This window comes from Phragmites australis, chromosome 12, assembly GCF_958298935.1.
Source record: "Phragmites australis chromosome 12, lpPhrAust1.1, whole genome shotgun sequence".
Lineage (NCBI taxonomy): Eukaryota > Viridiplantae > Streptophyta > Magnoliopsida > Poales > Poaceae > Phragmites > Phragmites australis.
Genome location: NC_084932.1, coordinates 3,396,039 through 3,410,189, shown reverse-complemented (window position 1 = coordinate 3,410,189; position 14,151 = coordinate 3,396,039). Strand labels below are relative to the sequence as shown.

General features: G+C 41.2%; 1 protein-coding gene across 1 annotated transcript; it reads right to left on the bottom strand.

The window, feature by feature from the left end:
- Window positions 1–553: 553 nt before the first annotated feature.
- On the bottom strand, window positions 554–2,622 carry LOC133887548 (putative disease resistance RPP13-like protein 1). Its single transcript, XM_062327534.1, has 2 exons — window positions 2,382–2,622; window positions 554–2,288 (listed from the first exon to the last, which is right to left on the bottom strand). The coding sequence occupies exon 2, from the start codon at window positions 2,236–2,238 to the stop codon at window positions 751–753; it is 1,488 nt and encodes a 495-aa protein (XP_062183518.1). The 5' UTR covers window positions 2,239–2,288; window positions 2,382–2,622; the 3' UTR covers window positions 554–750.
- Between the last annotated feature and the right edge of the window lie 11,529 nt (window positions 2,623–14,151).

Sequence of the window (14,151 nt, the reverse complement as noted above, 5' to 3'; positions counted from 1 at the left end):
AAGGTCGTGTGGCATACATAGATACAACATATGAAATCATTCGGTAGAACACCCAATCTGCTTAACCCAAGAGGCTCTGCTTGCCTTACAACATGAAGCTGATAACTTGCTCCATCTCAATCTGGCAACCAAATATCCAAGTGACTAAGGCCCTGTTTGTTTCAGCTTCGGATTGTGGCTTTCAGCTTTTACAATCCGAAGCTGAAACAAACAGATAGCTTTTGGTTATAGCTTTTTAAAATCTGTTGGTTGGATTATGGGAATTTGAGAACCTGATTTTTCTCAGCTTTTGATAGATTGTGAAAGTTCATTTTAGTAAACTGTACATCAAAGTTTTTTAGAATTTACAACCTAAAAGCTTTTCATAATTCAGCTTTTTACAAATCAACTTTTCACAATCCAACTTCTATAAGCTGCTTTTCAGAATCTCTAGCTGAAACAAACAGGCCCTAAACATGACCAAGAGGCTCAGCTGACAAAATAACTTCGAGGGTTGAGCTGAAAACATAAAGAAAACACAATTCTGAATGCCAGATCCGGAGGCTGATATCTGTAGTAAACCAAAGAAAAGCAATTCATTATATCTAATGAAAATCTATGCCTCAACATCATGCATTACTCTGTTAATAAACATACTTTACATATGACCAGGTGGTAGTACATATCATACATTTTGACTATGCAGTAACTTGTGACACGTTATCAAATCATATTCAGAGATCCTCCTATATAAGCCAGATGATGACGAAATTAACAGAGTGTGACTCCATTTTTCATAGAACGCTTCCTCTTGGCAGCTGTAGATTTTAGCTCCCGGATCTCACAAGTATACACATAGCTATAGTAGGGCGGTATCTGAGACCTCCATCCTAGGGCCTCGAATTTCCCATGAGGTTTAACGCTTCCATACATCACGTCTTGTATTCTAATCTTGGGAACCTCCTCTTGTGAAGAGCGCTCATACTGATGATAAATTACGATTTCTTCAAAAGGTGTAGCCATTCTCCTAACATGTACAGGTCTATTTTGGTTCAGAGGATTAGATGGATGCTCACCAAATCTGGAGACATGCCACTTGGTGAACCCTCTCAAGAAGGCCAGAAGCTTGCACCAAAAGTGGATGTCAAAGTTTTCCCTCAGCAAATAAGAAGTACTGATTGCGCCATTGGGGACACCGTTCAGCATCCTGGCTATCTCCATGGCCAAATATGCAAGCCTCGGGTGCATCGCCGGATCCGTGCTTCCAAACGTAAGCGTCTTGAAGACGTACCAGCATGCTTCATTGGACAGATATTTCAGTGTTACTGCCTGTGTTGTTCCAAGCTTTGTGATCTTGTCAGACCGGCTTGTGATTATGATTTTACTACCACTTGTCAAGCACCGTTTAGAAGCAGAATACAGCCTCCTCCACGCACCTTCATTGAAGTCTCCAGCTGCCTCAACAACAACTAGCATTCTCTCACCTTTGTTCAATGTGCAATTTTGATATTTCTTCGCACATCCTTCTCTAAGAGTGGCTAACTTCTCATCTCTCAAATCATGGTTGTTCAAGAACATGATTTCTGAAAAATGATCACGTACTCTTTCATCCTTGCAAACATGAGCGACAAGTGTGCTCTTGCCGACTCTGCGGGGACCGACAATTGGCAGGACCTCTAGATCTTCAGCACTACGAGGTCGTGTGTGTAACAGGAAGCTGATGACAAGTTCTGCTTCCATCTGGCGACCAAACATGCAGTTACCCAGCACGAGATGCATGCTGTAAGGCTGGCGGTATAGGCGAGGGCAGCTCGTCAAGAACACGACCAGCTCACCCACATCAAGGATCATGGAGCTCAAATCGTCAAGCGACTTTTGCAGTTGTTCCAAAATCTGTGCATTTCTACTGGAGGAACATAAACCTTTCAGAGAACTTACTTTGGACAAAGACAAAGAGTGACTCACGTCCTGAGCTTTGGCGTCCTCCTTGTCGAGAGATTGATATCTGAAGGTGTCCAGCATGTAATAGCCTCGGTGCATGGCGTCTCTCAGCATGTCCAGCTGATGGAGCATAGCTTGGTTTGTGACGTGCCGCCCCATGGCCTCGTCGATGATGACCTGTGCCCGGAGCAGGACCCTGCGGAGGCGATCCTCCACATCCAGCGCCCACGGCTTGGAGCTTCTGCTGATGAAGAAATTTATGGATCTAGTGGTCAGCTCACTCAGGACTGCAGAAAGGAGAATCTCCATTAGGGGCATCTCTCCCCAGGAAGATAACGCAGCAAGTTGAGGAGAGATTGAACAGTAATCTGCAGAATGAAATGAAATGGAATGTTTCTGAGGTCTGAGCCAACACTCCAAGGATGTATCAAGAACAACTGAGAGAGAGAGAGAGAGATTACTTGTTCAAGTCATGCGAAAGGTTAGTCCAGTTTAATAGTCATAGTCCATGCACGCGATGTTTGAACTTTGACATCCACTTTCGCCTGTTCTCCCCTGTTCGTAGTCTTGATCAAGTTAAGGAGAGACAGACTCGATCAAAAATTACGTCAGTTTCCACATAGCGAAAAGCACACGCTGCCCCTCCCTTCTCCATTCCAGTACATTCCTGTGAGGAGTCCAGCCTGCAATCTGGAGATGCTAAAGTCAGCTTGGGTGCCCAAGAAAAGCTTGAGCAGAATCTCCCTCTTTTTCCTTTTCCTCATTGGTGCCGCGCATTTCTGGTGTGCTACGAGTGGAATTGAGATTCGTTTCAACTACCACATCGTGATTTGGGCAAATATGCTGATGCCAATTGAAGATGGGATAAATTACAACAAAACGCAAACGTTAGGGAGAGAGAGCTCACTGTAGTGGTGTTTCCTTTCCTGCAGAGCACCGTTGATCGCCGGAGTCCCGAGCGGCGACCAAGCCATAGGTGACTGTAGAGGTGAGGATGAGGATGTGTTGTCGAATCAATTGTAATCCTGTGTCACTTCTTCTCTTCTGTTTTTCCTTCCCTGTTCGCATGCCTTTGTTTTCGGCATGCGCAGATAGTTGATCGAGTTGCGTACGTCGCAGCAGCTTGTGGCGTGTTGGAATTAATGGATATGAGAGCCTCGATTTTAAAGTGGAAAACCCCTCCAATACAAAGGAAAAAACTACGGAAGACAAAATCTGATATATGATGGTACATGGATACATTTACAATGATGGCTCATATTTATAGACGCTTTTAGGCATCGTATTGGATTAAGACTAGATTTTATCTGTTTGAGTTATTATCCAACAAACCTCCTTTTGACTCAAAACTCCTATAAATATGCACTTGAAGAAATTGTCTCCGAAACCCCAAAGAGCTAAACAATGAATATGATCACTTGAGCCTTCAAATACTTCATACAAAACCAAATTGAGCAAATAATTAGTAGGTTCCAACACACAGCTATCAACAAAGCAGATGAATAATCTTAGTCTTCACGAATTCATAACCTCAGTAAAAGTCTAAGTATGTGCAACTGACATTATCATCCAAACTAGAACAATGCTCAATCATCAAAAAGCATAAGCCAAAACATCACCTGTGGCGCGGAATAAAACCTTCAATGAAGAACTCATCTCATGGAATCATATATGCTCCACCTAAAACACAAAACTCAGCAAACAACACTCTTACAAGAGCAAATTGCATGTGTGACCATCACGTACACCAAACTGATGACCATAAAAGAATATAAATCCCATGACATAATCATTAACTACTACTTTGAAACAATAGTTCGGATGAATACATAACATGCAATTAACGGATTATAAAAAACTCTGCAATAGACTTCACGAGTGGACGTTTTTGTCTCTAAAACATCATGAATTCACTGAATGTAGTACTAAATGTTGTAGTATCTATGCATCATATTTTGTACTAGACCTCTCTGAATAAGCGAAGACAGCAAAACCATATTGCATCTACAATACCAAACGTTGTAGTATCTAGTAGTAAAGAGTCTCCTCTTTTACACTCAGAATCCTCCATCTTGACTCAATCTAGAGCAAAACCTTCACTTTCAAATATCAAACTCTAAAGAATATTTAGAAACCATTAGGTTGACAAGAACAATGTTGTTGAAACACCCATAATGATTAAATCAAAGTGATCCAATAAAATATTATTCCAATATCTCCTCAAACAATGTGCAAAAAGGTCCAATTATAATAGCACCAATGATAGTATCAAGGAGTAATAAAACATACCATCGGTAGAAGAATAAGGAATAAATCATCAATCAGCTGCATAACAGAATGTTTGACACACTACCAAATAGCTGGCACAAAAAAAACGCAAAGACTGCATTGCTCGGCATAATCCTCCTTCAAACGGAACCCAGCGGTGCAAACGGATGAACTTGGCGACGCAGACCACTGAACACAGCGGCGGCGCACCGATGTGTTTTTTTCTCTCGTGTCTTCTCGTGTCTCAATCTGGCTCTAGTACCACTTGAGTTCAGGGGACCACGATCTCCTGCCCTGTAATCGCTAAATAGCATTTGAATGAAGAAAACGTCACTAAGTTGGAAAGCGACACAAAACTGAGTGCATTTTTCATTGTCTTTGCCGTGGCGGAATTTTGTCAAAGAAACAGAGCGAGCGCTGAGAGTGAGAGAGATTGCAGGGATTTGCTTGAGTGAATCTAACAGGATGAGGTGATGGTAGAGAGCCCAAGGACGAGAAAGACATGTCATGAGAAAAAAGGTTCGTCTCCTCGTGCTTGACTATTCAATGAGAGAAAGAGGGGCAAAGAACAGTCAACGCCTCGTCCCATCTTCTCCATCCCAATATCCAGCGGGCAGTCAGCACTCCTCGACACCGAATGCATGCAGCTTGGACATCTTGGATGCCCTCGCCGTCCTAGTTGGGACCCCACCTCACCGGCGATGGAGAAGCCAACCAACCAACCAATGCGTGGGTGGACAGCTAAAAGAAGATTTGTCTTTGATTGGGACACGCACATGTGAAAAATGGCAGCTTCAGCCAGTGTCTTTGGCCCTATTTGGATCAGCTATAGCTTATAGAAAGCTGGCTTATAGCTTATGGATTGTTAAAAGCTGGCTAGTAAAAAGTTGAGGACTGTTCGGATCCCTAGATTATAAGCTGGTTTATTGTTGGTTCTGAGTGTTAATTGTCTATAGTACCTTTACCTTTATTGTTGACCTGCAAACGCGTGCGGGTGAGAGGGGGTGAAGGGAAAAAGGGTCTTTGTAACATGCATTAGCTGAAATAAGTTGGCTCTCCCGAGCTTATGAGATTATAGAAAGCTGTGTTGTTAGATTATTATAAGCTGAACAAAAAACTGGGCTGTTTGGATCAACTAGAGCTTATAGAAAGCTGCTTTTAAAAGCTCTAGCTGATCCAAATGGGGCCTTTGTCATCCTTCAACTGAAAGGAGATGTTCCCTATGGTTGATGCAAGGAGACGTTCCAGTTTCTAGGAGCCAAACAAACCAGGGGACCTAGCTATCACCATTCCTGACTTACTGCAACACGAGGCTCTCCAATAGCCAGCTCAACATGGAGGTAATTGTCTTTGCAATCTGTTGATGATAGAAGTTGGCATCTTGTAAAGGTTTCAGAGTTGGAGGTTTCAACGGATCGGAACATCCGATTTCGGGGTCGGAACATCCGATTAAATATTTCCAACCGAACCGAGAGCCCTACATTTGAAAAAAATCGGATTTTTCGACCATATCAGAACTTCCGATGTTATCATCAGAACATCCGATGTTCATTAAATAGAGTATAGGGTTTTTAGTCTGGTTATATTCACCGGATTGTCCGGCGTTCAAAATTTTTTTCTCATTGGAGCATCCAATGTCAGTATTGGAACATCCGGTGTTAGGATCGGAACTTCCGATTAAATATTTTCTCTAAACCAAGCGGCCGATGTTTGAAGAGAATCGGACATTCCGACTGGATCGGAACATCCGATTAGAGGATCGGAACTTCCGATTAAATATTTTAATCCAAACCGAGAACCTCATGTTTGGGGAGAATCGGACATTCCGTCATGATCGGAACTTACGATCGGGGGAATCAGAATTTCCAATCCGAGTCGGATCTGGACTTTTGGAAAGAGATAGAGTCAGAATTGAAAACTTGTTTTGTAGATTCCGACTCAAAACGGAGTACGACCACTCCTCCCTATAAATATAAAGGGCCATGGCCGATTGAGATCATCCAACATCCAATCGAACAAATACAATTTACTTTTCCTATCATTTTTTATCCTTTTTTTGCCCTAGTTATCTTTTCCAATCCTCATTGCTTCCCATTCTTGATCTCGACGACCAAGGACAAGCCACCGGCCATCTATGCTCCGACGAGGTCCTTCCCGAGCGTGGGTGACGACGAAGGCCCAACAGTGCGACGCCACGACTGGGATCTCCCAGGTGCTGCTCGTCGAGTACTCCTAATCGGAACTTTCATTCGTACTGATCGGAACATCCGATCTAATCAGGAAGTTCCGGTTTAATTTGCACACGAGATGCTCAGTATTTGGCGTGGCAACTCTTTGGTGATTCAACTGGGAAAGAAGTTTTTCGACTATCTTCTAGCCGAATTCTAAAACCCTAGATATGTCTACTTTGGAAATCGACAAGGATGAAATCATTACACCATTCTACGATGAGTTGCTGGAAGAAGCGCGCATGGCGATCGAAGCCGACTTGGAGTAACATCGGCAGCTGCTCCTCTAGCGCTGCGTGAAGACTCGGCAAGGCATGTTCAAGAAAGCAGATTCTCCACCGCCCGCTGACCAAAAACCTAAGGTAATAACCAATGTGAGTGATTAACTCTATCCATCGCATGAAGAAGTTCCTAATATGATTGATCAATCTGTTGGTGCAACTATGGCTAATAGTGTTCAAAAGATGGTTGATGATACATGCTTCTGACATCTACCCGTCGCTTTGTCCGTCGGCGCCATGGTTATGGGCACCCCCTCTGATGCCATTCCCTCATTACCCAACGTGGGGTTATAACAGTATGTGGGTGCCTCCTCCTCCTATGCAATTTTCTTCTTTTCATCCAAGATGGGTAGCACCACAGAGGTCGGTATTTGATAGAATATCACGTCTTGTCCATGACCGATTAGAGCGTACAAATCGGTCTAGTGATGTTCAACATGCTAAAGTTGTGAAGAAAGTATACTAGGCCAAGGAAAGTAGTATTTCTACTCAAAATTTAGACTCTAATGTTGATAAAAACAAGGACTGTTGCTGCTGATATTATTGAGATTGGTTCAATGAAAGTGGACGCCGAAGAGCTTGGCAAAGGACCAATTTTCTTCGGTGATAATCCGGTCAAGTCTAAACATGTACCTAATGCTGTCCAAGTTGATTCAAAGCCCAATGATCATGAAGCAGGTAGCAGCAAGCCACTTTCTAAATACCTACAGCCGAGGTGGTGCCCCTTAGGCTTGTCTCACACAAAAAAGAGAAGATTGTAATGGCTACGCAAGCAAGAATTGATGGAGCAACAAGCTGAAAATTTGCGGGATGCTACTTTCAATGAGGTCAAACCGATGCAACCCGTGAAGCAAGTGTGGAGACCAAAGCTAGATGCCACAACAGCTCCAACAACAGCTCTTTCACCAACAACAATGCCGGTGCCTATGCAAGATGGTAAGGAAGATAAGTAATTGCTTGATTATGGTGATCCACCGGTGCATACTAATGATGCTTCACCAATCGAATGTATGGATATCAATATGATTTTTATGTTACATTCGGAATTTCGTGCTATGGATGAAAGTGAAGTGGCTCAATTGGATTTGGGGCCAAAAGAAGCTATATTTGGAAAGCCCAAGGAGGTGAATCGGCATTTGAAGCCTTTATATGTAAATGGTCATATTAATGGGAAGCCGATTTCAAGAATGCTTGTTGATGGTGAGGCTGCGGTTAATTTAATGCCATATTCGGTTTCTAAGAAGCTTGGTAGAGATGATAATGAATAAATGAAGACCAATTTGGTGCTCAATGGATTTGTGGGTGATTCTAATGAGGCCAAATGTGCTGTCTCTATGGAGCTTACTATTGGAAGCAAGACACTATCCACCGCTTTCTTCATCGTTGAGGTGCAAGGTAACTATAGTGTTATTCTTGAACGCGATTGGATTCATGCAAATAGTTGTGTTCCATCTACTTTGCATCAGTTTTTAATTCAATGGGTGAATGATGAGGTGGAAATTATACATGCGGATACTTCGACTTATGTTGCTTAGGCCGATGCTTCAGCCGATTGGAGATATGGCAATGCTAAGTGCTTATCGGGTCTTGATTTTTCAGATTATAATTTTCTTAGTGTTTTCAAGGATGGATTTGTACTCATGGTTGTAAAGCCGACGTGTGATAATCGGCTCAATGATATGGTGTATCAATGAGTATGGATAGAAATTTAGAATGGCTTCAAATCGTATAGAGCAATATCGGTCAAATAAGAACGATATTTGTGAGGCTATTGAAGACTTCGATGAGCTAGATAAGTTGGGTCAAGGTTTCTCGTCAGTCGATCCATTAGAAGAGGTTGATATAGGTGATGGTACTATACCAAGGTCGATGTTTGTAAACAAAAATATAAGAGCCGATTACAAGGCTAAAGTAATCGAATTCCTTAGAGAGTACATTGATTGTTTTGCTTGGGAGTATCATGAGATGCCGGGACTTGATCAAGACTTGGTAGAACATCAGTTGCCTATTAAAATGGTGTTTAGGCCTTATAACCAACCCCCTAGTAGGTTTAATCCTAATATGTATGATCAGATTAAAGAAGAGATAGATCAATTATTGAAAGCTGAATTTATTAGGCCACGCAGGTATGCGGATTGGATCTCCAATATTGTCCCGGTTGAGAAGAAGAGTAGCGGTAAGTTGCGAGTTTGCATTGAGTTTAGAGATTTGATTAAAACTTCTCCTAAAGATGAATATCGTATGCCTATAGCCGACATGTTAATCAATGATGCTTCAGAACAAAGAATAATTAGTTTTCCTGATGGTAATGCTGGTTATAATCAATTTTTCCGAAGAAGATACGTCTAAAACAGTTTTGTGTTGTCCTGATTTTGTTGGTTTATTTGAGTGGGTGGTTGACATTTGGGTTGAAAAATGCCAGTGCTACTTATCAAAGGGCTATGAATTTAATTTTCATGATTTGCTTTGTGTTATACTAGAGGTATATATTGATGACATAGTTGTTAAATCGGATGGCAATAATTCTCATTTAGCCAATTTACGTTTGGCCTTTGAAAGGATGCATTGGTATGGTCTGAAAATGAATGTACTCAAATGTGCTTTTGGTTTGTTGGCAGGGAAGTTTTTAGGTTTATAATACATGAGAAGGGCATAGAGATAGATCCTAATAAAATAGATGCTATACAAAAAGTTTAAGCACCCACATGTAAAAGAGACATGCTATAATTCTTGGGTATGGTGAATTATTGAGAAGATTTATATCAAACTTGTCCGGGGAAATTGGTGCATTTACGCCTATACATCGGTTAAAGTATCAGACCGAATTTACTCGAGGGGCAGAACAGCAGCTAGCATTTAATGAGATCAAGAGATATTTGTCTACTCCTCCGATGCTTCGGGCGCCTAGAGTCGGATTGCCTTTTTGGCTATATTGTTGCGGAAGATAATATGATTGGTGGTGTTTTGAAACAAAAAATTGATGGCAAGGAGTATGCAATCACTTACTTGAGCCAGCGTCGCTTGGAAGCGGAGACAAGGTATATTTTTATTGAAAAATTATGCCTATCATTGTCTTATGCTTGCACAAAGTTAAGGCATTATTTGCTATCTAGTAATTGCACAGTAGCATGTCAAGCCGATGTTGTTAAATATATGTTGCAAAGGCCAATTTTGAGTGGTAGAATTGGTAAATAGGCTTATGCACTTATAGAGTATGATTTGGCTTACGAATCTTTAAAATCTATGAAAGAAAAAATTGTAGCTAATTTTATTGTTGACCATTGTATTGATGATAGTCATGATTTAGAAGTTGATTATATATCTATTAGATCATAGAAGCTTTATTTTGATGGTTCGGTTTGCGGGGTTGGGCAAAGTGTTGGTCTTGTTTTTGTGTCACCTAGAGATACTATTTTTGAAACATCTTGGCGTTTAGATTATTTTTGCACTAATAATCAAGCTGAATATGAAGCTCTCTTGTTAGGTTTAGAAATTTCAAGTTCCATGGGTGTGAAGAACATAGAAACTTTTGGTGATTCGTTGCTAGTTCTGCAGCAAGTTTTCTGTAATTATCAATGTTTCGACGGATCACTAAATAGCTATCTTGACAAGTGTCTAGATATTATTGCTGTTTTAGATGATTTAGATATCAATCATGTGTCTAGAGATGATAATTTTAGAGCAAATAATTTAGCACAACAAGCATCTGGTTATCAAGTTAATAGAGGCAGATTCTTTGTAATTAAAAGACCGGTGCTTGAAAGTGTTGGTCATTATATAGCCGAACATGAATTTTTGGGTTTGGTTGTGTCTTGTCTAGTAGGAGAAAGGGTTAAAGCGGCTGAATCTAAAGATTGGAGAAGGCCTTTAATTGATTACTTGAAGGTTCCAAGCAAAAGTGTTGATAGAAAGATTCGGCGCCAAACTTTCAAATATACATTATTGAATGATGATTTATATAACTGAACTGTGGATGGTTTGCTTCTTAAGTGCTTGGATTCGGATCAAGCAAAAGTTGCTATGAGTGAAGTACATGAAGGCATATGCGGCACGCATCAATCAATGCATAAGATGAAGTGGTTATTAAAAAGAGCTGGGTTCTATTGGCCTACTATGCTTGATGATTGCTTCAGATACTATAAAGGATGTGAGGCATGTTAGAAGTTTGGTGATATTCAATTGATTCTTGCCGCTATGATGCATCCTATTATTAAACCATGGCCATTCCGAGGTTGGGGTTTGGATTTGATCGGTCAAATACATCCTCCATCATCTAAGGGTCATCACTTCATCTTGGTTGCTGCGGATTATTTTACTAAATGGATTGAAGCTATTCCTCTCAAGAACATGACTTGCAAAGAGGTGATTGATTTTATATTGGAGCATATTGTTCATAGATTTAGTATCCCGCAGACTTTAACTATGGATCAAGGTACTTCATTCATATCCCATCTGGTACGTGAATTTACCGAGTCATTGAAAATTAAACTTCTCAATTCACCTCAATATTATGCTCAGGCCAATGGTTAGGCCAAGTCTAGCAATAAAATTCCGATTAAGCTTATTAAGAAGAAGATAGAGGAACACCATAGGAGGTGGCATGAGGTTCTATCGGAGGCTTTGTGGGCACATCGAATATCTAGACATGGAGCAACTAAAGTAACACCGTATGAACTTGTTTATGGGCAAGAGGCTGTATAACCCATTGAGATAAATCTTGGTGCACTAAGATTGCCTGAGCAGAATAACTTGTCGGCTGTGGATTATTATGATCTAATGCTTGACAAGATTGATGAAGTGACAGATGAAAGGTTGAAGGCTTTGAGGGAAATTGAGAAGGACAAGTTGAGGGTAGCCAAGGCCTACAACAATAAGGTGAAAGCAAAGTCATTTTAGATTGATGATCTTGTGTGGAAGACTATTTTGTCTATTGGATCGAAAGACAACAAGTTCAGCAAATGGTTTCCAAGTTGGGAAGGTCCATATAAAGTTGTAAGTATCGTCCCTGAAAATTCTTATTTATTAGAAACTTTGCAAGGAGAGAAATTGTCCAAAGCTATTAACGGATGATACTTGAAGAAATACTATCCTAGTGTGTGGCAAGATGCTTAAAGAAACATGGCCGGTGTATTTGTTGCCATCGTCCTAAGAAGTATTCATGGCCAATGTTTTAATCATCGCCCTAAGAAAGGTAGGAGAGAAGATGATGTGTTTTTGGTAAGCAAGCTTCATCAAAAACAGTGGGTATGTGTTGATGATAGAAATTGGCATCTTGTAAAGGTTTTAGAGCTAGAGGTTTCAACGGATCGGAACATCCGATTTCGGGGTTGGAACATCTGATTAAATATTTTCGGCCGAACCAAGAGCCCGACATTTGGAAAAAAATCGGACTTTTCGACCATATCGGAACTTCCTATGTTGTCATCGGAACATCCAGTGTTCATTAAATAGAGTTTAGGGTTTTTAGCCTGGTTAAACTCACCGGATTGTCCGGCATTCAAAATTTTGTTCTCATCGAAGCATCCAATGTCAGTAAACCGAGTGGCCGATGTTTGAAGAGAATCGAACATTTTGACTAGATTGGAACATCTGATCGGAGGATCGGAACTTCCGATTAAATATTTGAATCCAAATTGAGAACCTCATGTTTGGGGAGAATTGGAGATTCCGTCATGATCGGAACTTCTGATTCGGGGAATCAAAACTTTCGATCCGAGTCGGATCTGGACTTTTGGAAAGAGATATAGTCGGATTTGAAAGAATGTTTTAGTAGATTCCGACTCAAAACGGAGTAAGACCACTCCTCCCTATAAATATAAAGGGCCATGGCTGATTGAGATCATCCAACATCCAATCGAACAAATACAATTTACTTTTCCTATCATTTTTATCCTTTTTTGCCCTAGTTATGTTTTCCAATCCCCATTGCTTCCCGTTCTTGATCACAACAATCAAGGACAAACCGCTGGCCATCTACGCTCTGACAGGATCCCTCCCGAGCATGGGTGATGACGAAGGCCCAATAGTGCGGTACCACGACTAGGATCTCCTAGGTGCTAGTCATCGGGTACTGCTAATCGGAACTTCTGATCATACTGATTAGAACATCCGATCTGATCAGGAAGTTCCGGTTTGATTTGCACATGAGGTGCTCAGTATTTGATGTGGCAACTTTTCACGTCAACACGATCGTGGGTGAGCTTGCCGCTAGATCCATCTCTTTCATCATGGACATATACTTGAAGCGGGCGGCGCCAACAACCGACGATGTAAGTTTACATAGCCTACAACAGCTACTGCTACGGGTTCATGTCATCGTCAAGGAGATAGAGGGACATCGCATCACAAACCATGCAATGCTGCGACAGCTGTGTTAGGGTTTTAGTGGACACGATGTTTTTTAATGAGGTTTGACCAAATTGCATACATCCTTGAGGCACGACTACGGGCGCTCCTATCCATATTCTGTTTCAGTCGATTGCGGTTACAATGGTGATGCCTTCTATTTAAAGGTCCGAAAATAGGAATCCAACTATAACTCTATTTCTAGTCCCACCCAATTACAACTCAAGTTTATCTGTAACCAGCCCTATACACATATTTGACACAAATACAACAAACTCCACCTTGGTGAATATGCATGCAAACTTGAGTCGTCCATGTTTGAACCTCCGTGTACTCAGACTTAAGTCATCCTACTCTGGTGCTCACCTCAAATAGCCCGACAAGAATGCCTCACCGCCAGGAACGAATTCTGCAAAATTTGCAACTCCCTCCTCCATGACTCCACCCTTCAGCTTATACTGATGAGCACCCTTCTTTTCGCCTATCATCAAGGTCTTACCATCCTGCATCACCTTCAATGTCTTCTTATCTAGCACTGCCTGATAGAGTCAACCTTCTTCATGTAGAATTCCAAGCGAGATCAGATTCCTCCTAAACCCCGGCACATGCCGCACATCCTCAAGTAGCACTTCTTGTCCATCATACATCTTCAGCTTGATGTTGCTAACTCCCATAATACGGTAACACGTGTCATCTCCTAAGTGAGCAATACCAAAGTCACCTTCATAGTATGAAGAGAACCATTGCTTCTTAGATGTTGAATGATATGAACTTGTAGAATCTAACAGTCACACTTCACCATAAGACTTTTCACTTGATAGTACGAGAAGATCACTATCACTCTTTGAGTCATCTTTCTTAGAAACCACAATATTTTCCAGCCCTTCTTTAGTTCCAGACAATCTCTCTTGACATATCCCCAATACTTGCATTTATAGTACTATGACCTCTTCTTCTTCTTTTTCTTGTCAGTCTCCCTACCTTGATCACCTCTGACCAGCAAAGCGTCTCGAGATGAACACTCACCTGCATTGTTATTCCTCCTTTGTTAATGAGAAAACAACACCACAAGAATATCATCCACTTTTATTGCCTCTTTGTCATATATC